The sequence below is a fragment of the Arctopsyche grandis genome, chromosome 6 (genome assembly GCF_051622035.1).
Source record: "Arctopsyche grandis isolate Sample6627 chromosome 6, ASM5162203v2, whole genome shotgun sequence".
Lineage (NCBI taxonomy): Eukaryota > Metazoa > Arthropoda > Insecta > Trichoptera > Hydropsychidae > Arctopsyche > Arctopsyche grandis.
This window is the reverse complement of record NC_135360.1, coordinates 7,492,913-7,514,122: the sequence shown is the minus strand read 5'-3', so window position 1 is coordinate 7,514,122 and position 21,210 is coordinate 7,492,913. Positions and strand designations below refer to the sequence as shown.

Here is a 21,210-nt window from a genome sequence, read left to right as displayed (position 1 = left end):
AAACATTTGATTTTTAACAAGGGTTTCCGGAAACCCATGGAAACCATTAGGGTGACACAACTGTATATGTATATGGTTAGAAAAGAAACAATTGCAGTAAAAAATTTTATTATGTATTAAATTAACAACCACCATAATTTTTTTAATCATTTATTTTACACTAATTAAATAACTATTGCATAATTTTGTGTTTAAAAACTCACTTTACACACGAATAAAACATAAAAGTATAAAAAAGCACTACGAAAATTAAATTAATTACAATTACTTATTACTAAATACAATTTAAAATTACACATTTTATACATTTATACATTACATCCATTATTTTACACATTTTTTTACCAAACGTTACATTTATTCACTGGATTCATCGGACTCCCTAGCGGACATTGAAACTCTTTTGCAAAATCTTCAGAATTTGATAGAGTGCCGATTACCCTAAATCTACCTGGACTATGCACTGCAGTCTTCAATTTATTTTTCATAGCTTCCGGTCTCATTGAACCACACCAAACCTACAAGTTTAAGCATTAAAAATTACGAAAGCGATTTCGAATTTTAACCGGATCCAATCGTATCTTACCTGAGCAAAGTTTAAAAAGAACAATTGATTACTGGTGGCATTCATTCCAGGTAAAGTTTCATCCTGATTGTCATTCTGACGATACCAACGTTGATAAGCGCGAAACGCTTGCTTAATTCCTCCATTATCAGCGATGTTTTCACCCTGAATAAATACTCGATTGTCAGAGATAAGCTATTGAATTTGGAATAATGCGTAAATGATAGTACTACCTGTGTCATAAACCCATCAAGTGGCGTTGTCACTTCTGAAACAGTGTACAGTCCATATTGATCTATGATACATTTTGCCTTCTTATGGAACATGTCCTTGGCGATGTCGTGCCACCAACTGAAAGTACATTAAAGTGCTGAAACTTTGACAACTAATATACTAATGGGTATAATCAATCTGGGTAACCTTTTCAAATTTCCAAATTTGTCAAATAGTCTACCCTTGTCGTCAAAACCATGTGTTATTTCATGTCCAATCACGACTCCTATTCCTCCATAGTTCAAACACTTTGGAAAATAGCGATGGTAGAACGGAGGTTGCAAAATACCAGCCGGAAACATTATCTGATTCTTGTTCCGGCTATAGTAAGCATTCACGATTGCTGGAACTGTATTCCAGTGAGTCTTGTTCACTGGTTGACCCAATCTACAAACCGAACAATAGATTAATATATGTATGTACTACAATAGATTAAAGGTAGCACATTCCAAAATTTTACGATGATATTTGTCACCAAGTCAAAATATGTATAATGGAATCAAATTAATCAATTATAGCAAATACTCTAGCTATTGGCATAAAATAGCTCCCAAGGTGATTCTGATCGATTGCGACCGAACCACTGACCTAGATTGCTCAATTTTTGTCAGATGCTGTAGAATGCTGAGCGTATTCTCGAAGTAAGTCTCTGGATGTATGTGCAGGTCTTTGTAGCGCGCGTTCAGCTCGTCCTTGTTCAGTATAAATCCTGGATAGCCAATCTTCAACAACATGGACTCAACTTTCTCTCCAGCCAGAAGTTTAGTCTCGTCGTCGATCCAAGAAGTTATGTTGATAAGTTCCTGGAAAGATCTTTGAATCTCTCTGGTCATGATGAGAGTATCGTTTTTACTATTCTCATCGAAGTATCTGTTGACAAACATGGACCCGAGCGCCATGCCCATATTTGCGTTCACTTGGGACACGCAGTTTTTCCATCGAGGTGGAGATTGCTCTCGTCCAAATAATATGTAATAAAACCTAAAATAGCATTTACAAACTGAAACACTTTCCATATCTTACGAATATTTACGGTTAAAGTAAGTGCTTAGTATACTTTTGTTTAGCTTCTTGGAAACGGTCGTCGAGATTGTTAACTCTGTGCCTGACGAATCTCCACAGCAGGTAGTTGGCGATCGTTCTGGGCTCGGTTTCATCCAAAACTTTCACCAAATCCTAAGAAGGGTTAGGCAGTGAACTTTAAAGGAAGCATTAATGCGAAGCAATTTTGCGTTAGATTCTGGGTCGTTCGGCGCGGAAGTGAACTTCGACACCTTACGACCCAAACATATTCTAAATGCCTTTATTGTTACCTCTAAATACTTCATGGCGAAAATAACCACTGTGTCGTCTAATTTAACTACTCTGTTCGTGACTAGCTCCAAGTATCTGAACCAATCTATACCCGGTACCATGACCATCAAGGAGTGGAGTGTTGAACGATGGTACAGGTGGGTAACGTTTCGTCTCTCTTCGGCTGTAGAAGTTATTTTTGCCAACCTGAAATATGGAGTAAATTTTATTAGAATATTTTACAGCAAAAGTCATGGTCTTGAAAATTTTTGTCAAGGCAAATTTTGCCCGGCAACTGAAGCATTGGTTGTTTTGCTTCAAATTGCGCGATATAAGTTATTGACTACTTCAACTGATACGAAATCAATACCACAGTTGAATGAACTCGCAAGTATAAAGCAATAAAAGCAAAAATAGAAAATACATCTAGAATGAGTACAGAGCTTTTACTTACTCAATTTCAAATTTCACGATCTCATCAGCTTGCTTCAAAGCAGCTTCGTTAGGCGCACCAAGTAGTGTTGCAATTTTAACCAAATAATTCTTGTAAGCTTCTAGGTAAACTTGATTTGTCGATTCCAGAAAATATTCCCTGGTAGGCAAACCTAAAAATGATATTTCAACTATATTTTAAATAGACACTGGAAACTTTTTCGGTTATTTCACTGCTTTCTCTGAATCGCATAGCGGGTGAGACAACTAAAATAGCTTCAAAGGGATCAATTGAATTTCGAAAGCAAACCTAAGTTTGTCTGGTCGATTTGGATAACGAACTCGTCCGAATTCAGCAAATCTGGACCGACCCATTCCGATATAAGAATATCATTATTGTACAACCTCAGCTTGGCTACCATTTCGATCCAGTCGAACCGCCTCTTATCCCAAGCAGGGCTGATAATAGGCCATCCGCCCAACGACTCCAAGAGCTCTAGTAACGGTTGATGTCCCCTGTTTTCTATTATCTTATAATTCATGCAAGATTCGTACAAGTACTTGGCTTTCACCGTGGCGTCCAACTCTTTGCTCTCGTCCAAACCTTCATATTTCAACTCTTCACCCGTCGCCCTCCTCTTTCTGCTTCCGTAAACATTATTCTGCGTTTTAATAAATTTATGATCCACCCGTTTGATTCTATGTCTGTTGGGAGATTCCGCATTCAGCAGGGCATTATCAAATCCCACATTTTGCAAGGGAGTGCTTGGGATACGAGTTCCAGCATCAGCGTCCGCCAGAAGGTCTCTCAAAACGATGTCCAAGTTTTCTCGCAACATCTCGAATGTGTCGAATCTAAAACATTCTTATTAGCTTGAGCTCAGAAGTAATTAAGCAAATTAACTATTTAAGTAAGCTGATCGATTACCCAGCTTTATCAGCTGGAATTGGATTACGTGGAGCCCAATTTCCACAAGCATATTGATAGAAATCGATGCAAGGATCCGCAGTTGGGTCCATATATTGACGCATTATCTCACCTTGGGTCTTTCGTATGCTCTTGATATTACCTTCTCCCTTCCAAAAAGGCTGAAAACCTAAAAGTACAACCAGAAAATCAATCTGATTCCATAGATAAATGGAAGAATCGTTGTTTTTAGACTGAATTAATTGAATATTAAGGTTTTAGATTTAGATTTTAGATTTATTTTAGATACCAGCTTTCAGTGATTTTCGTTAGACCTTTTTTTACAAGCTTTTTATGACAAAATACCTAATCACTGAATGCATTGTCATAGTTAAATATAAATAAATCTCATAATTTCTTATTGTCAATGTAAAACGGATTACTTTCTGAAAAGATTGTACGGTCGACTCCTTCAACATCATCCTTGACGTCCTCCGGCTCCGGATGACTCTTCGGCACATCTTCTTCGTAATCTAAAACCTCACCGTCACCAGTTTCCGTCATGTCCGAATGGGACTCCCATCTGAAATTCAACAACGAACAGCAATAGCGGACACACAATATCTGCGCAACGCTTATCTCGACAGTTTTTCTGCAACTCGATGATAAAACACGAATCATTGCATTACTCGGCGTTGGCGCACCACGTTTTTAGGCACGCCAATCAGAGTTTATCATTCGGGACACGATAATAAAATAGAACAAATAAACATCGTGCATTGCAAAACGCTGCATTTCTTGCTAAAATCTTGACGAAGCATTTATGCTCAACGTCGGGCATGATTGGATCTATCTGTTCTAACTAGTTCTCTATCTATCTATCCATCTTAATAGGGCTCACAGCGTTTACCGTGGATGAACGCTGAATCTATTTATAACGAGATTGTAGTGTTACAAATGGGTCAATTTGACTAGTTGACTAGAATTGTCTATCCGTTTAAGTAGATATGCCGAGACCTTCCGATAAGGGCACCTGCTGAATACAGATGACCAGCTCTTTTCAGCCGAGTCTATATGATTATAAAGACTACCAGTTTTAAAATATACCAATTGAGAAGCACTCTGTTTGAGTCACTTAATTATACGACAGAAAATATACTGATTATTGTTAATTGGTGGAGCAGTAACGTCCAGAAATAATAAAAATTCCTCATAAAAATAAAATACTACATTGCAAAATGTGCTTTCATTTTTTAGTTCTGATAGCATATTTTTCTGAATTGAGTTGAATTAATGTTCTGCATTTTTTTTATGTATGTAGATATTTCTTGTTGATGGAATTTGCTTAAGGTTCAAAACGAAGATTTGGTATTTGAGATTTAGAGTTTTCCTCCTGCTAAATTAAATGAAATACGGTGTAAATTAAGAAAAAGACAGATCAAACCTTATACTACATATGTATAGCTGCAAATTACGCACTTATGTATGTATAGGAATAATTGAATAATACAAATATTTATCCAAATACTTACAAATCATGTTCCGCAGATAAATTTTGATTTCCATGATTATTCCTCCATATAAGAGCGCTACTAGTCAAATTTGCCGCATTGGTCTCTCTCTTCTTTCTTTCGTTTCCACTTTCAATCTCTTCTACCACAGTAGCATTGGTAGAACTTTCTACCTCTTCCTTTTCTATATTTTCTGTGGAATCCACAGCACCCAGCTCTACGCTGAAATTAAAAACGTCTCGATTCTCACTATCTTTCACTTTAGTGTCCAATATCCCCGATATGAGTTCTTCGTGCTCTTTCTCAACCAAACTGAGAATTTCTTCAGTCGGCGGCAAGACTATCGAGCTGGTCGGTATAAATGATGTCCTCACGTCGTTCAACACTTCCCTATCCTCCGGTGTCATATATTCAGAGTTGGTATAGCGGGATGGTATTCGACGTTGTTGCGATTGCCTAGACATGCGCGGAGCGCTCAAGATGGCACAAGTCAAAGCAATCATCACCACCACTACAACTGCAGCCACTTGTTTTACTCTGATAAATAATATTATAGAAATATTAGTAATTTCATTAGGACTTAAAATAAGTAAGGTATTGCACATAGTAGGGTTACTAATCTTAATATTAAACAAGTACATGTGTAGTACTCGGGGGAGAGATCACAGAAAACGATATGTTGCATAGTAGATGAGTTTTTCAGTTATGAAATAGCATCATTAGGAAATTAGCAACCCTATTCACCCACAAAAATATATTCGTTTACTGATAATTAATCAATAGTAGTGTATGATTTGTCCCGAGTAATCGTTTGTACTTATGTATTTATTTAGACACAATATATTGGTCGACCGTTATTCACGAGGCGTATTGCTATGTTTGGATTGAGCTATATTTTAATTAAAATGTGTCAATAACTTGAGCGAAGATACTTTAGACGTCGATAAACCTATATTTCATTTTGTACGCCTATTTAATTTTGTATAAAATGTAATTTTTATCGTAGATAAGAAAAAGGCTACAGTTGTCAGGCAATATAGTTACTAGCCACATAAAGCTAAAAAAAATTATAATAATCGTGCGCTATTACAGAGAACCTTAAGTGTCCTTGATGAATAATTGACATTAGTGCAGCGGTTTCCAAACTTTATGCTACTACGCCTCCCTAAAAAAAATTTTTTTTCCGCGCCTCCCTACCTTTTATTTTTTAATAGATATAATAATATAGACACGTTTTAAATAATAAAACTTTATTTAAAAAAAAATACTGAACACTACAATAGACAGAATAATAAAAAGGTTTTGCTATAACATAAATTTATACGAACACCTATATTTATTTTTATATTAAATTACTAATTAAACTACGTCTAACACATCAAAATTTAGTGTGAAAGATGTTGTTGTTTATTGGCACAAAGTTTATCAAATCTTGGGGGGCAATATGGAGAGTGCCACTCGTAACTCCTTTTCGACTATTAACCTGGCTCGATATTTGGTTTTCATTGCAACTAGTGCCGAAAATCCCGTTTCGAATAAATAATACGTTACAAACGGTAGAAGCACTTGCATTGCTTTGCAATACAAATTCATCCAAAATTTAATTATGGTTTCATTTTGAAACTTTTGTTTTAGTGAGCTATCGCATGATAATTCTATCAATTTTTCTTTTTCGATGGTTGTCAGCTCGAATTCGTCTTCTTCATTGAAGTTAAATGAATTCTGTGTCCACAAAAATTTTGAGAAATCAAGGTTTTTGAAATAATTGGAAAAATGCAGCACTAAACCATCCAAGTGGTCAATAAAAAGATTTTTACTTGCTTCAATATTGGCTGTGGCCCAGAAATCTTTGGAAAGTGAAAACATATCCAACTCATTCTTTTGTAAATTTGATTTCCATAACTTCAACTTTTTAATGAAAGCCTTTACTTTGTCTTTTTGAACAAGTGGATGTATTTGTGATCCCTGCATTGCTTTATTTAAAACGCTCAATTTTCCAAAAATTTCAACCAAATAGGTAAGTTCATGTCTCTTCATGTTGGTTTTCTTCGAAAAAGGTTGCTAATTAAATGTGTATATAAAAATGAAATAAAAATAAAAATAAACATTCATGCATTGAATTTGTACTGTTAAGCTACAATAGGAAGTTTTATTTATTTGTAGATGTTATGGTATGAAAATTATTTTTTTATTAAAAAGTTTTGGCGCCTCCCCTGGCAATAGTCCGCGCCTCCCCATGGAGGCGCGCCTCCCAGTTTGGAAACCGCTGCATTAGTGTATAGTTTTAGTTCAAGCAACTATAAATTCACACTGGCCAACAACTATGCGTTTACGTACACAACCATCGAGTGAAAGTTTGTTATAAACGAAATGGCGAGTTTGTTCAAATTAACAACATAAAGATTTATATTTAATAATTATAATAATCTAAATAATATCATAATAATTTGATTTGTATAGTCTTTAAAGAGTTAGTCACTGTATTGAGCTCAAGAAATAGTTTGAACAAAATGAGTATCAAAAGTTTATGTCCACGAATCCAACTGTTTAATCGATTTTTAATATGGCCATCGAATGTATTGTTTCGAGTGGCGCGATATTCGAAATTGGCCACTATTGCTTGCGTTTCGACGTCAATAAGGTTCAAATTTGACGTCACGTTATTTCGAAATAAACAATGTACTTCCGCAGCGCGAACTGTATGTACATAAATCAACGACGAGATTTGACAGGTGACAGATGACGATGACCGTAGTCGCTTGTCCTTCTGTCTTAACAGTTTGGCATCGGGGTGAAGGTCACCGTACTGTCAACAGTGAAAACATCTATGGGATCAAAAATTTCAGTTGACTTGCTCTAATTTGCACTTGGAACTTTAAGAACAGACCCAGACTGAAAAAAAAATGTCAGAGCATACGATTTTTTTTAGTTCAATCGACTCTAATGAGAAATTGGTCGTCGCCAAATCAAAATTGACACGCGAGCGTCACAATGACCTGAAACATCGTTTCAACAATTACAATGATAATACGCACCTACACATAGATTTCATTTTAAAATATTAATATTTGCGTCACTTACGTCCAACTATATCCATGCAAACAGTCCATGAAAACAAATACCGTTAAATTTGAATAAACGGATATATGTATGAATGTATCTGTTAGATTTTCAATTGAAATTAAATTTCGTAACTCATTTGTTTTATTTCATTTTAAGTTATTTTTACCGATAGTTGTATTTGTTGGATAAATAGCTTGTTTGTTTGATAAGAAATAATAATAAGAATATAATTGTTTTATAAAGTCCATCATAATGATTTAAATTTTTAAAACTAAAATGATTTCAAAATGACCGAAATTTTTATTTGATTTTATTTTCAGATTAGGCCACAGTGACATTATGAGTGGTCTAAATGCATTACTGTGGCCAAAAAACAAAGCAATACAGATAATAATTTAAATTATATATCAGATTTCAAAAATAATGAGAAATCGTTTAGTAAAATAATTATAAAAATACATATTATATAAAATATTTAATTTCATCACAATATAAAGAACACTAAAAACACGTCGAGAATATCAATAGCCTTAGCAAAAGCTGAGTTCGTTAATGTACTTATGTATATATTGTAATATTATACTATGTTAAGCAAATAATTTTATAAATATTTCAAATATGATACATATATTAAAGCAAATTTTTTTTACTAAATAAATAAAAGGTAAAATTGTCAGTAATACAATAAAGTGTATCAGCAATATCAGACATATTGTTTCTAATACAAAATTTGTTATCATATCATGTACTATGAATACCGGAACAACGAAATTTATTTAGAGTTTCTCGTAAAATTATTTAGAGTTTCTAGTAACATTATATTGAATATTCAGTACATACAGGAAAGTAATTTAATAAAAAAACGAAATTTGAGTTTATGATGTAATATGTAATGGAAAAATAATATAAAAAAATTAATCTTTTTCTGAGACGGGTCAAAACTTTGTATTGCACATATAATTTTAATGTTTTTTATTATTATTATTTTCATAACAATAAATATGATTGTATTTTTACATACGTACATTTAGTAGAATTTAGCTAAAATTTTATTTAAAAAGATACAAATAAGTTTTAAAAAAAATTTGTATGTAATGATAAAGTTGAACAAACCTTTTTCTTGCACATGCTTGCTTCTTTTCATGGCGTCTCCTTTCAGCTTCTTCCAAGAGATTTGCTATAGCACGTGTGGCCATGTCACCACTCGTTATTTACACTGAGCACATTGTGTGCCGAGCCACTGCGCACCGTTGGGGCTTCGGAATCTGCACCGAACACAAGATCTAGGACGTATCCTTCCGCGTCGCCATTCGTCTATCCTTGCGCTAGATCGTCCCCGTTAGCGATGGCGCACTTCTCGAGGAACTCTTTTATCTAGTCGTTCCTTCGCTAGCCGAGCGGGCCGAGCTCATTCAGCCAATTTAGTCCAATTGACTGTTATGTTAAAAATATTTATCCGATACTGCCACACTATTATTTGGGGATTTTGGATACGTTGCTCATCGCCAATTATAACAAATGTCAATCTATTAAATGTAATTTGAACTCGTTAAATATTTTACTAAATTGCTACGTATGTACATATGTAGTGAATTGCAAAAAATAAATACACCACAGACATACATATACATATTGAAATGAAATGAAAAATATTATATAATAAAATTTGATTTGTTAAATACAATGTTTTGCAGAGTGAAGAGCATGTCGCTAGCAATTGAAGCAAGCAATGATTTGAGATTATCTCATTAGGTATGCTTCGTAAGCTAGTAAAATATACTTGCAGACAACGTACCATTTTCTGTGTGTAAAATTTAATTTATGTATATTGTGCGACTATTGTAGTAAATGAGAAAATAGTGTGCTCACTCGGAAATAATTTAAATTGAATGTAGTCCGACATTGTCAATACAATAATCTTTGTATAATATTGAATATTCAAATCAGCTTATATCCTTGAATCATAGCCTAACAAAGAAAACAGGGTAGATAAAACATTTTTTTTCATTCTTGATATATGTATGTACATATGAGCCGTTATATTTTTGAAAATGGCGGAAGTTCAATTTTCAGTTCCAAAAACACTATTTCATTATTTTTAAATATTGTTAAATGCATAACAATATATTTAGTGTTTTGCGAGATATTTCTCGAAATTAAGAAAAGTGGACTTATGCCACTTTCAATTATAGCGGCTCAATCAGTGGCGGATCTAGGAATTTTGTCAGGTGGGGGCCATTTATAATTTTTAATACACTATTTTTTTTTCAGTTATATTATTAATTTATTGATATAGAAGCTTATTAATTTGTGAAGCAATATTTAAACTAAATTATAAAAATATAAATACATAAAATATTCTCAACTTTAATTACTCGGAAATCGAACTATACAACTGTGATAAATAGAAATAAAATATAAATAGAGATAAATCGAACTATACAACGAAAAGTGGAAATTCCCAGTGTAGGCGAAGGATCGTGGATCAGCTGCACTGATTATGCACATGCGAACATTTTATACCTGCAGGGCAGAGTGGTCTGCTCACACCGATTCCATAATGTTACTTTTTGGACCAAAAAAGCGCGTTTGAATTGCGTTCTTAGACGCCGAATGCGAATTTGAATTATTATGAATATGTATAATACTATGTAGTCCTCTAGGATGGTGGCCATTGATCTCGTGCCACCACCGTGGATCCGCCAGTGGGCTCAATGCTAGGTTATTGGGAAGGATCAAAAAGTTTTATACTCCATTTATTTCTGAAGGCACTATATAGTCGATAGTCAATATATTTAATTGTTTAAAAAATGCTTTTGCTAAATTCCGAGTGTAACGTTCATGTTTGTTGTAAGTGCTTTGGTAAATTAAATGAAGTGTGATATAAAATGTGTATTGAAGGCAATAAAAAACTCATAAACAGTTTATACAAAACGTATAATTAAAAAAATATAAGCTTCCAAATACGAAATACATATACATATGTACATATTTGCGACATACATTTTAAAAATCTTTATATCCCGGCATCGGGAATCGCCCACTGAAATTTACAACTTCGGTTCTCAAAGCTTTCACTTTAGCTAATGTGTCAGGGTCACTGTCCAAATATTTATTAAAGTCTACCAGTTTTGGTCCAGATCTATTTACGATATCGCTCGACAATTTCAAAGCGCTATCGATGAATTCAACAACTCTATCTATGTCGGTTTCGACGAGACCCCTAGTCGTAAGAGCGGGAGTACCTGCAGCAAAAAAAAAAGATTCATATATCAATACATTCTGCATTGAAATTGCATTGAAAGATTCGACAATTTTATACCTAATCTAATTCCGGACGGATTCAGAGCGCTTTTGTCACCTGGAACGGTGTTTTTGTTACAAGCAATCGATACAACTTCTAAGATCCTCTCAGCACGAGCGCCGGTGATAGATTTGGAGCGCAAGTCCACCAGAACAAGGTGTACATCCGTTCCATCGGTGGCTATGTCGTATTTTTTAGATTTCAAACCTTCAGCAAGACGCTTGCTATTAGCAATAACCTAAGAAAAGTAAATATTATGAATGAAACTATATATTTGAGAGGCTACAAAAGTTGACCAGTATATAATAGTTGAATTTTAAACAATATATTGCTATAACAGCACTATTCCAAGTACATAAGGTACCTATTAATGCTATTATGATTGGTCAATTACATACTATGGTACATTGTATTGTTAAATACACACTTGTTTTTGGTATTCGACATATCCTGGAAGAGTCGTTAGCTTCATCGCTAATGCAATGCCGGCAATTGTATTATTGTGCGGTCCACCTTGCAAACCCGGAAACACGGCTTGGTTGATTTTTGACTCCAGGTCGTACATAGTCTAAAATTAAGCATAACATATTAAAATTTGATGAAAGGTTCTAATATTAAGAAATTAAATCAAAATTCAAGATTATACAGTTTGTCCATTGGCTTTAACATTGCGAACTCCTTTACGGAAGAAAATCACACCAGCTCTCGGTCCTCGCAGTGTTTTATGGGTGGTAGTAGTAACAATGTCGCTGTATTCGAATGGACTGGGAATAACACCTGAAAAATATTAATATGAATTAAAAACTAAAATTTGGACACATTGAATTTGAAACTAATAGGACATTCGATTATAGTATAGGTAGGTGAAAGGGTTAGAAGCACAAATGATCTAAAAGTAGAAGATATAAGATATAGTCTGTGAGAATCTAATAAATACGTTGAGACTAAGTTGTGAATAAGAAGAAAGTGAAATAGACAAAGAAAATGTAAAATGTATGGAATACAATTATTGAAAAAATTGTATACAATATTCGAAAATGTAAAAAAAAAACCATACCGGCAGCAACGAGTCCAGAAATGTGAGCCATATCTGACATCAAATACGCATTATTTTGGTCAGCGATTTCCTTAAATCTTTTATAATCGAGACAACGAGAGTAACAACTTGTGCCGGCAATTATGAGCTTCGGTTTGAACAGTTTCGCTGTCTCGGCCAATTTATCATAGTCGATCCGACCGGTTTCTGGGTGCACCTGTTAAATACATATTATACATATCGGCCATATATAAATAAATAGTTAATTGTTAATTTAATAAACTAAATATATACCTTGTAAGGCATACTCTCGAAGAAAATCGAAGTGGCAGATATTTTTTTGGTTTGAGTCATGAATCCGTGAGTCAAATGACCACCGTCCGGTAGATCCAATCCCATGATTCTTCCATGGGGTTCAACAATTGCTGTATACACGGCGAAGTTGGCCGGAGATCCTAAAAATTAAATAATGCTTTGTATTTTACGTTTCCTACAACTATATTTACATAAGATCATGTTTAAAGATTTCGATAATAAATAACAAGTTGTTGTTTCGGAAATAGATAACAACCTTTCTTGCGTATTGTTATTTGTTATTACGAGTAAATTTTTCAGTATAATATATTTGTCGAAAAGTATAATATGCATTTCAACATAATCTTCATTGCATTGTATGGAGTCGAAACATGGATGCTGAAAATTAGATAAAGGGACATATGATAAAGGAAGATGCTAATCAGAAACCTGCAGAAGAATAGACATAGCGAAAGCGGCGATGAGCAGTGTGACAAAGATATGGAAAAATCGTTCTATAATGAGAAAAATGAAAATCCGTCTGGTGCAATCTTTGATGATCCTCATTGCATTGTATGGAGTCAAGAATATTGTCGCTGAAAAAAGAGAAAGGGACATGCTAGATGCCTTCGAAATGTGGTGCTGGAGGCGGATGCTGCACATTCCATGGACCGATAGTCGCACGAACATCTCCATCCTTATAGAGCTGGCAATTTCAGAGAGACTCTCCACAATATGTAGAAAAAGGATTCTTTCCTACTATGGCCATATTGCCTGGGATAATTGTAAGAGTGTAGAGAAGCTGGCAGTCACCGGAACACTAAAGGGAAGGCGAGCAAGAGGACGATCTCCCGTAATTAAAGAACTGACAGGATCTACCCTTAACGCTGCTTTCAACTTGGCACAGAACCGGGAGGAGTGGAGTTAGATCGTCCACCGAATCCCAGATGATAGAAATGACGCTCATTGGGCAAATGAGGAAGAATATCAAATACCTTAGTTGATAACTGTTACATCGAGCAGTAGCACATAGCCAAACCATTTGTTTTAAATTTAAACCATTTAATTTAAAAGATTTTAAAATGATGAAGTAATGAATGCCGTATGCTCAGCATAACGAGCAGGGATAGGAAACAGAATACGTGGGTGAGAAGTATGACAAAGGTAGTGGATATAGTGGAGAGAGTGAAGAGATTGAAATGGCAATGGGCATGTAGCCAGAAGAATGGACAAAAGAAGTACCAGAATCATAGATATAGAATAATATAGATGAGGTATTGCAAAAAAATTTGCCTGGAGAAAGCAGACCCAACATGGAGCTGCAAGGGAAGTAATGAAAAAAAAGGAAGGAAGGCAAATATGTCAATTGACTTGAAGCCAGCTACCTGCTATTGAAAGAGTGCACTCTTCAAAAGGGAGACAATTTTTCGGACGTCAGGCCCCATCTATTATATATTATTCTACAAATCTATGCCTAGAATAGTACCTGAGAGAATATAAAAGGCTAAAAAGATGGTCACAAGGAAGATGGGTAGACGAAATTTGGAAAATGTATAGGGTGAGGTGACAGAGACGAATGGAAGCGTGTTGGGAGAGCAATGGATGATGAGTGGCTTTAGATGATGATGATATATGTATTTTATTTTTATTACAATCAATGTACACTCGTCATTACAGATCGCTCCAATGCGACGAGTGTACGAGAACGGTCAGACAACGTATACAGTACGTTCAACAAACATATAATACAATAATTAATCAAGTACAGAAATAATAACCATAGAGACATCTATGGATTATTTTTAGATTTTGTGCACAATTATTATTACAATTTTTATACACATAATAAACACGAAATTATAAAGACATCTATAGATTTCAGATTTCTGTGCATAATTTCTACAAACTATACACACAGATTTTTGTGACAACAGGAAATGATCTATTACCAATTTTCAGGAACCGTTTCAACAATGATCAGATAAAATTGGCAAACTCTGATAGAGAAACGATCGATTTGGAGTCACAAAACCCCCAAATCTAACCAGCAGTTTGACGAGTCGAACCATCGATCGCAGTGGTGCTAAATATATATGCTACCATTAAGCCAAACTGCTGGCTAATACAATACATAATAATAATGTATATACCTGAATACGGTTGAACATTCACACCCCATTCTGCAGGATTTAAACGGTACGCTTCCAAGCAACGTTTCTGGCAAAGCAGTTCAATTTCATCAATATACTCATTTCCTCCATAATATCTGAAAAAGTTTCAACCAAAAATTATTTTATAGTTACAGACTGATCTTATTATATTATATATATATATATATATATATATATATATATATATATATATATATATATATATATATATATATATATATATATATTTTATCAACATGTTATTCAACAAGTCAGCGGGTTATCTTATTTACCAATTAACTAATACAAGTGTCAGTCAAAAATAACAGAATGATTTATCACATCCTCACATTTCGTCAAATGAGACGTAACTAAAAAGATTAATCTCATAACAGAATTATGAAATAAATACCGTTGTCCAGGTAGTCCTTCGGAATATTTATTGTGCAAACAAGAACTGAGGCATTGCAGGACAGCCAGCGACGTAAAGTTCTCAGATGCAATCATCTCCAGTCCGGTTTCCTGCCGTTTCTTTTCACATCTTATAAGGTCGAACAATTCCGGATCGCAATCCCACAAGTCGGCATTCATAGGGTTACTTTTGTCCGAGCTCATCGTGAATAAAGTGCGTGCGGAGATTCTATTGACGAACGAACTCTTCGGAAACGGCTGAAAGTATTCAAATAAATAATGTATTGGAATCTCAATAGGTGCGAGAGTTTATTTTAATGGACGTACAGGCGTTCCAACGGTAGAAGGAAGACTATGTGTGTTAAATTGATATGATCGTATCGGAACAATGGTGGGGTGTTCTGCCTCGTACGAAAATGTTTACATAGATTGGATCGGAGTGATGCAATGAATGCATATTAATTGTAGACTTGTATGTGTACTATCGTTATGTGTTTTTTTTTATTCTGCTGTTATGTTCGAATTTCAACGATAAAAATATTATTTTATAAAGCATATAAGTTATAGATAATATTTAAAGGTCACAACGTCTTCGTATGCCAACAAGTTCTAGTGAAAAAACACACTAGATGTGTTGATTTGACCTCTGGTTCAATATTTTACACATATTTTCAAATCAAATTCATACTAAATAGCTAAAATGCATACATTTCTGTCTACATATGTACAAGACATCACCAAAGTGAATTTTTTTATAGTTGCCATGGTTAAAAAAAAAAATAATTTCAGCTCAGAAAACAATAGGTTCATCTGCTAATTAACATGGTCATATTTTATAACAAGAATATATCGTTACTTACAAGAAAGCATCGTAAATCTAAAATAACATTTTATTCATGAATGAAAAACTGTTTTTATGGCCCTTACATTTTCAATTACATTAATTTATCTTTAAGCTTAACATTTTATCTTCTAATTCGTTTCTGATTGGCTGTCGTCAAAGTCGTTTTTGATTGGCTCGATTGGTCAAAGACGTTTGTGATTGGTCGGTCGTTAAACAATATTACTTTTTTTTAGATTCAAATAAATTTAATAAAAAAACAAATGAAGACTTTTTCATAGTTCGACGGTATTCTCACTAGTAGACTGCATTTCCATTTACCGAGCGAAGCCGTGTAGCACCATTAGTAATATATATATATATATATATATATATATATATATATATATATATATATATATATATATATATATATATATATATATATATAAATGGAAGGGATATGTACATAAATGGACAAATAGCTATTTTTGTGTGCTTGTCGCACGTACATACATAGTATGCACTACATGTGAGAAGATTTGATTTGACTAGAGATTTCAAAAAATAAATATTACAATTATCGGAAGTTCATAAGAATGTAGGAGACCGCACCATGAACATTGACAAGAACATGCATACACGAAAGGATATATATAGATACAAGCTCATTTGTATGTGAACTGCCGAGTGAGAATGCAGGAGACCAGCGGACAGCTGGGCGAGGGCTTGGGGATGGAATGAGGGGCAGCCCGGGGTGTGGAGAGAGAGGGTGATGCGAATTGACCGCAAGGGTTGTGTATGTTGAAACCGCTAGCGATAATAGCCTCGGGTTTATATTCCTTCCCAAAAGCAGCAGCATAGCTTGGTGGTTGCGTTAATGCTAACCACCAAGAGGTTGCCAGGTTTGATCCCGTGGGTCGACCTCAATTGAAAATAATTTATTCCGAGTATCGTCTGTAGTGTTACTGGTCAGACTTGCATATTTGTGACTCCAAGTCAATCGCTTCCTATTAGAGTTTGCAATTTATTTAATTTCATTGTTGAAATGGCTACTCATTAAATTGACAAAAACCATCCCACCCACAATATCGCCACTATTAGAATATGATTTCAAAATTCATATATATACAAGTTTAATACCATAGATGTCGCTTAGGGTCAACCCGATAACGGTATCTTGGGAAAATATAAAACTGGGTCTATCGGCTATTTTTTTATTTTATTTATTTATAAAGGTATACACCCGTTTTATTTTACACGACATCTATGGTCAAACATTATACATACATAAGCATTGTAAGTACTATTCAAGGTCATAGATACATCAATTGAAAAATTTGCATTTTATAAATCAGCTAATTCGAGATGCTGTAAACTCGAATTTTGCGATAAATAGGAGATCAGATAAATTGGCAAATTCTGATAGGAAACGATCGATCTTGGAGTCACATAGCCAAGATCTGGCCAGCAGCACAGCCAAGAATTGAACCCCTGACTGCAAAATAGAAAGCATTACACGCTAACCACTGATATATGCTGCTGGCTATGCAACCTTTCCCAAAAAAACAGTAAAACCACACGTTGAAGTATCAACGGGCCCAACACTAGTTAGCAATTGGTTAAATTTTCATAATAATTGATATTAATTTTAATAAGTTTCTGAATATACATATCTGTGAAGTTAACAATAGCCATAGTGCCTCAAAAGCAAATTGCCTTAACGACCGTCCGATGACTAGTGATTACTGTACCAGTATATATTAATTATGAGTAACGATTATAAGAACCTTCATTTTAAACTTTTCCATATGTTTGTAATTGTTTTGAAGAGAACGTTTCGGAATTGTGGTGTTTTAAATATCTACATAATTGTACTGTATTAAATATGTACATATATAGTTTGGCCAAATGGAACTTCAGAAATCTTTCTTGTACAACAGAAAAGCAAGTTTTTACTCATTAATAACATTAAACAGCAGAATATTGTTACATGTGTTGCCTACTAGTATCAAATTTTATAAGTTAGCTTTTCACATTGTAAAAAAAGTTATTATTGTCAAAATATTACTTATGAAGATGGGTTTCAGTCGCTGAAACCCATCTGAAATTCATTTTACCCACTGAAACCCATTTTACACACAGAAATTCAGTGGGTAAAACTAAGCTTGTAAAATTTTCATTGTTTTCTCAACAAATATATCTTAACACTTTGATTACGGTATGTTGTAATTATAATTCACCAGTAAACAACCCAATATATAATAATAATTCACTTCAAGATGTTATACGGTCGCAATTTTATCTAAAAAATATTCAGATAGGGCAAAGGTTAAAAGACTGTACTCAAATACTTTGTTAATATGTTGTTTTGCACATACTTAATGTATTTATATAGTGTTTTAAAAATAATATAGACGTACACTTACATAATTTACTGAAATTTTAATTAATACAACTAATGGAATGTATACTGGTTTTAGAAAACTTGTTTGAACTTTTGTAGATATACTACTACGGCAGGTTAAAGGTAAATGTAGATTAGATATCAAAATGTTGAAGGTCACCTTAATGAACTACTTTCTAAATATATTTACATAATAGTATATTTATATAAAAAAAATAATTTTAATATTATAAAATATTACTAACATATGTTTCGTATATTATTTTATTTGTACATTACTATAATTTAATTCGAATAAAAATCAAAAAAAAAAATTGTATTGAAAAATATGAAAACTTCAGAACTGAAAAAGGTTAAGTTGTAGCTGAATTTGATTTGGTTTACAAAGACATACCACATGAATTGGTTGTGAATTGTTTGGCTGTGTTTGTGGAGGGAGGCTCGAGGGCCCGACGAAGGGGCGAAGACCCCACGTGGGGCGCAGTCTCGAAAGAGACCGCATGTTACTACGACCGCACCACGAACGGTACTGACAGCCCAGCTGTCACTTCAAAAGCTGACAGTATGCGCGGTAACGTTGCGCATAACTTCCGGTAATTCAACAATGTTGAGGTCGACAATTTCAATCTATCTTGAACCAAACCGAGTATCTATAGTTGAACGGCGATTAGCAATGGTTTTGTTTGTGTTTACTCAGTTTTAAATTTAAAACGCGCCAAAAGTGTCAAAACACTTACGTGTAAACTCGCCTTGGAACGCACGTTGAGAGGAAACTTTGTGCGCACGCGTCCCTCTCACGGTATTGCCATATGTCAATTCATACATTTTGAATGGTGTAAATACTGAAATTAAAATTGATACTTCGAAATGGTAAACGGACTACTAGTCATATGTGAACCGGTAACAGGATAACCGGTCGCTCTAGATCGTGACCAGTTTTCTCGTGACCAATTTTTGGGTGTGACCAGTTTTCTTGCGACCAGTTTTAAGGTCTGTTCATACCTATCCAGCACGACCCGTATCCTGCAAGTACGGACAGTATTCTTTAGTACATTATATATGGACGCGCATGAATGCGTAAATGCGCATGCGCGAATGGAGTATAATCACTTTGTGACGAGTACTTTGCGATCAATAATCACTGAACCCCACAGACATATCTATGGTCAAATTCGTAAGCTTGCAGTATTTTAAACAATTCGCAAAAAGCGACTTCGCGCAAGTCTCTAAAATCTCTATAACGGAACATCTGGCAGCCGAAAAGTCCATCATACTAACTGTATGTACGCCAGGGGTTCTCAATTGAGAGCCACCTGATGTCGTGATGTGAGAGCCACCTGATGCCGTGGTAAAGCTCGGTGCGGTTTTCCTCCAAGGTGCCTGTCTTCGTCGTCTGTGCTCTGCTCTCTGTCTCCCTCTCTCTCGTACCGTGTGCGTGTGTAAGCGCGATGTTAGTAGATGGAAATGGAAGGAGATTATAAACAATGAAACAGGTTGTAAGCCTGCATCGCAACTGTATTTTATATCAACATGTAGATCGGTCACACGTCGTCACCCGTCACACTAAAGGTCTGTTCATACCTATCCAGCACGACCCGTATCCTGCAGGTGTCCTGCAAGTGCGGATAGTATTCTTTGGTACATTATATGGACGTGATCATACTCCATTCGCGCATGCGCATTTACGCATTCATGCGCGTCCATATATAATGTACTAAAGAATACTGTCCGTACTTGCAGGATTCGGGTCGTGCTGGATAGGAACACTCTTAGAAAAAAATTTCGCCTTTAGCGCTCTAATCTAAAATGTTGTTTGGCTTTTAGCGCTCTAATTATAAATTTTAGAGCGCCTTTGGCGCATCGTGCGGTGCCCTAACTTATTCGGCGCCCACGGGTGCCACTCAACCCAGCCCCCCCCTAAAACCGGCACTGATAACGAGAACGTGACGAATAGTCCAATTAGCGTCTGTGGATATTAATTTATTTGTATTCTTATATTTACATAAAATGTACAATGTTTTTGGCCAGGGAGGCGTATTGGGTTACCCGTCAGGTAAACGGACTACTAGTCATATGTGAACCAGTCACAGGACAACCGGTCGCTCTAGATCGGTCACACGTGATCACCCGTCACACTAAAACTGGCCACACCCTAAAATCGGTCACGAGAAAACTAGTTAACCGATTTTAGGGTGTGACCAGTTCTAGTGTGACGGGTGATCACATGTGACCGATCGAGAGCAACCGGTTGTCCTGTGACCGGTTCACATTTGACTAGTAATCACCGAACCACCTGTCAGGCCTTCCTGGTATAAATTCGTCCTGGTATTAAAATAAAAAAAAAAAAAAATAACACCAAAGTGCTTTACAGTAGCCAGTACTCTTGGTGCTGCCACGATATTTATTACGATTGTGATTTTATTTGTTACAGAATGGGGCCGTCGACACCAACAATATTACTTACAATATTTTCCATATCCAGCTCCCATATTGCTACCAGTGATTGCTATTTGGGAACTGGTTACGGAAAATATTGTAAGTAATATTGTGGGTGTCTACGGCCTCAATGACTTTTTCACCAAGAAATAGTTTAATTATGAAGACGAATTGACGGGCTGAAAACCAGACTGGTAGAAGTGACATTTTTAAAGAAAATCTGGTTTAAGTGCTAAAATAATAGCATATATGAAATGCTATTATTTTAGCACTTAAACCAGGTTTTTTCTTAAATGTCACTTGTACCA

General features: G+C 35.0%; 2 protein-coding genes across 6 annotated transcripts; both read right to left on the bottom strand.

Moving 5' to 3' along the window:
- Positions 1-144: 144 nt before the first annotated feature.
- Positions 145-9,791, bottom strand: LOC143913091 (neprilysin-4-like). Its single transcript, XM_077432685.1, has 13 exons — positions 9,158-9,791; positions 5,003-5,518; positions 3,914-4,053; positions 3,492-3,660; positions 2,874-3,418; positions 2,586-2,736; positions 2,152-2,338; positions 1,896-2,014; positions 1,427-1,819; positions 986-1,225; positions 799-916; positions 587-730; positions 145-518 (listed from the first exon to the last, which is right to left on the bottom strand). Exons 1-13 carry the CDS (start codon positions 9,238-9,240, stop codon positions 342-344), a joined length of 2,982 nt encoding a protein of 993 aa, XP_077288811.1. The 5' UTR covers positions 9,241-9,791; the 3' UTR covers positions 145-341.
- Positions 9,792-10,312: 521 nt separating this feature from the next.
- Shmt (serine hydroxymethyl transferase) lies at positions 10,313-19,299 on the bottom strand. 5 transcript variants are annotated; one of them, XM_077432695.1, is made up of 10 exons: positions 18,280-18,424; positions 15,567-15,748; positions 15,241-15,497; positions 14,829-14,944; positions 12,679-12,839; positions 12,406-12,601; positions 11,995-12,125; positions 11,776-11,916; positions 11,367-11,586; positions 10,961-11,289 (listed from the first exon to the last, which is right to left on the bottom strand). In XM_077432695.1, the coding sequence occupies exons 3-10, from the start codon at positions 15,441-15,443 to the stop codon at positions 11,051-11,053; spliced, it is 1,407 nt and encodes a 468-aa protein (XP_077288821.1). In that variant the 5' UTR covers positions 15,444-15,497; positions 15,567-15,748; positions 18,280-18,424; the 3' UTR covers positions 10,961-11,050. The 5 variants fall into 5 exon arrangements, with proteins under 5 accessions (XP_077288818.1, XP_077288821.1, XP_077288820.1 ...); XM_077432694.1 differs by having other exon boundaries at positions 18,303-18,424; XM_077432696.1 differs by having other exon boundaries at positions 18,314-18,424.
- Positions 19,300-21,210: the final 1,911 nt, after the last annotated feature.

What these genes read in the sequence shown, in the direction of transcription:
- LOC143913091 (XM_077432685.1), bottom strand. Translation starts at nt 9,240, where the DNA reads ATGGCCACACGTGCTATAGCAAATCTCTTGGAAGAAGCTGAAAGGAGA. An exon ending in CCGTACAATCTTTTCAGAAA is followed by an intron (nt 3,661 to 3,913) that starts GTAATCCGTTTT and finishes TTGTACTTTTAG; the next exon opens with GTTTTCAGCCTTTTTGGAAG. An exon ending in AATCGACCAGACAAACTTAG is followed by an intron (nt 2,737 to 2,873) that starts GTTTGCTTTCGA and finishes TATCATTTTTAG; the next exon opens with GTTTGCCTACCAGGGAATAT.
- Shmt (XM_077432692.1), bottom strand. Translation starts at nt 18,968, where the DNA reads ATGCGGTCTCTTTCGAGACTGCGCCCCACGTGGGGTCTTCGCCCCTTC. An exon ending in GAATGTTCAACCGTATTCAG is followed by an intron (nt 12,840 to 14,828) that starts GTATATACATTA and finishes TTTAATTTTTAG; the next exon opens with GATCTCCGGCCAACTTCGCC. An exon ending in TTAAAGCCAATGGACAAACT is followed by an intron (nt 11,917 to 11,994) that starts GTATAATCTTGA and finishes GCTTAATTTTAG; the next exon opens with ACTATGTACGACCTGGAGTC.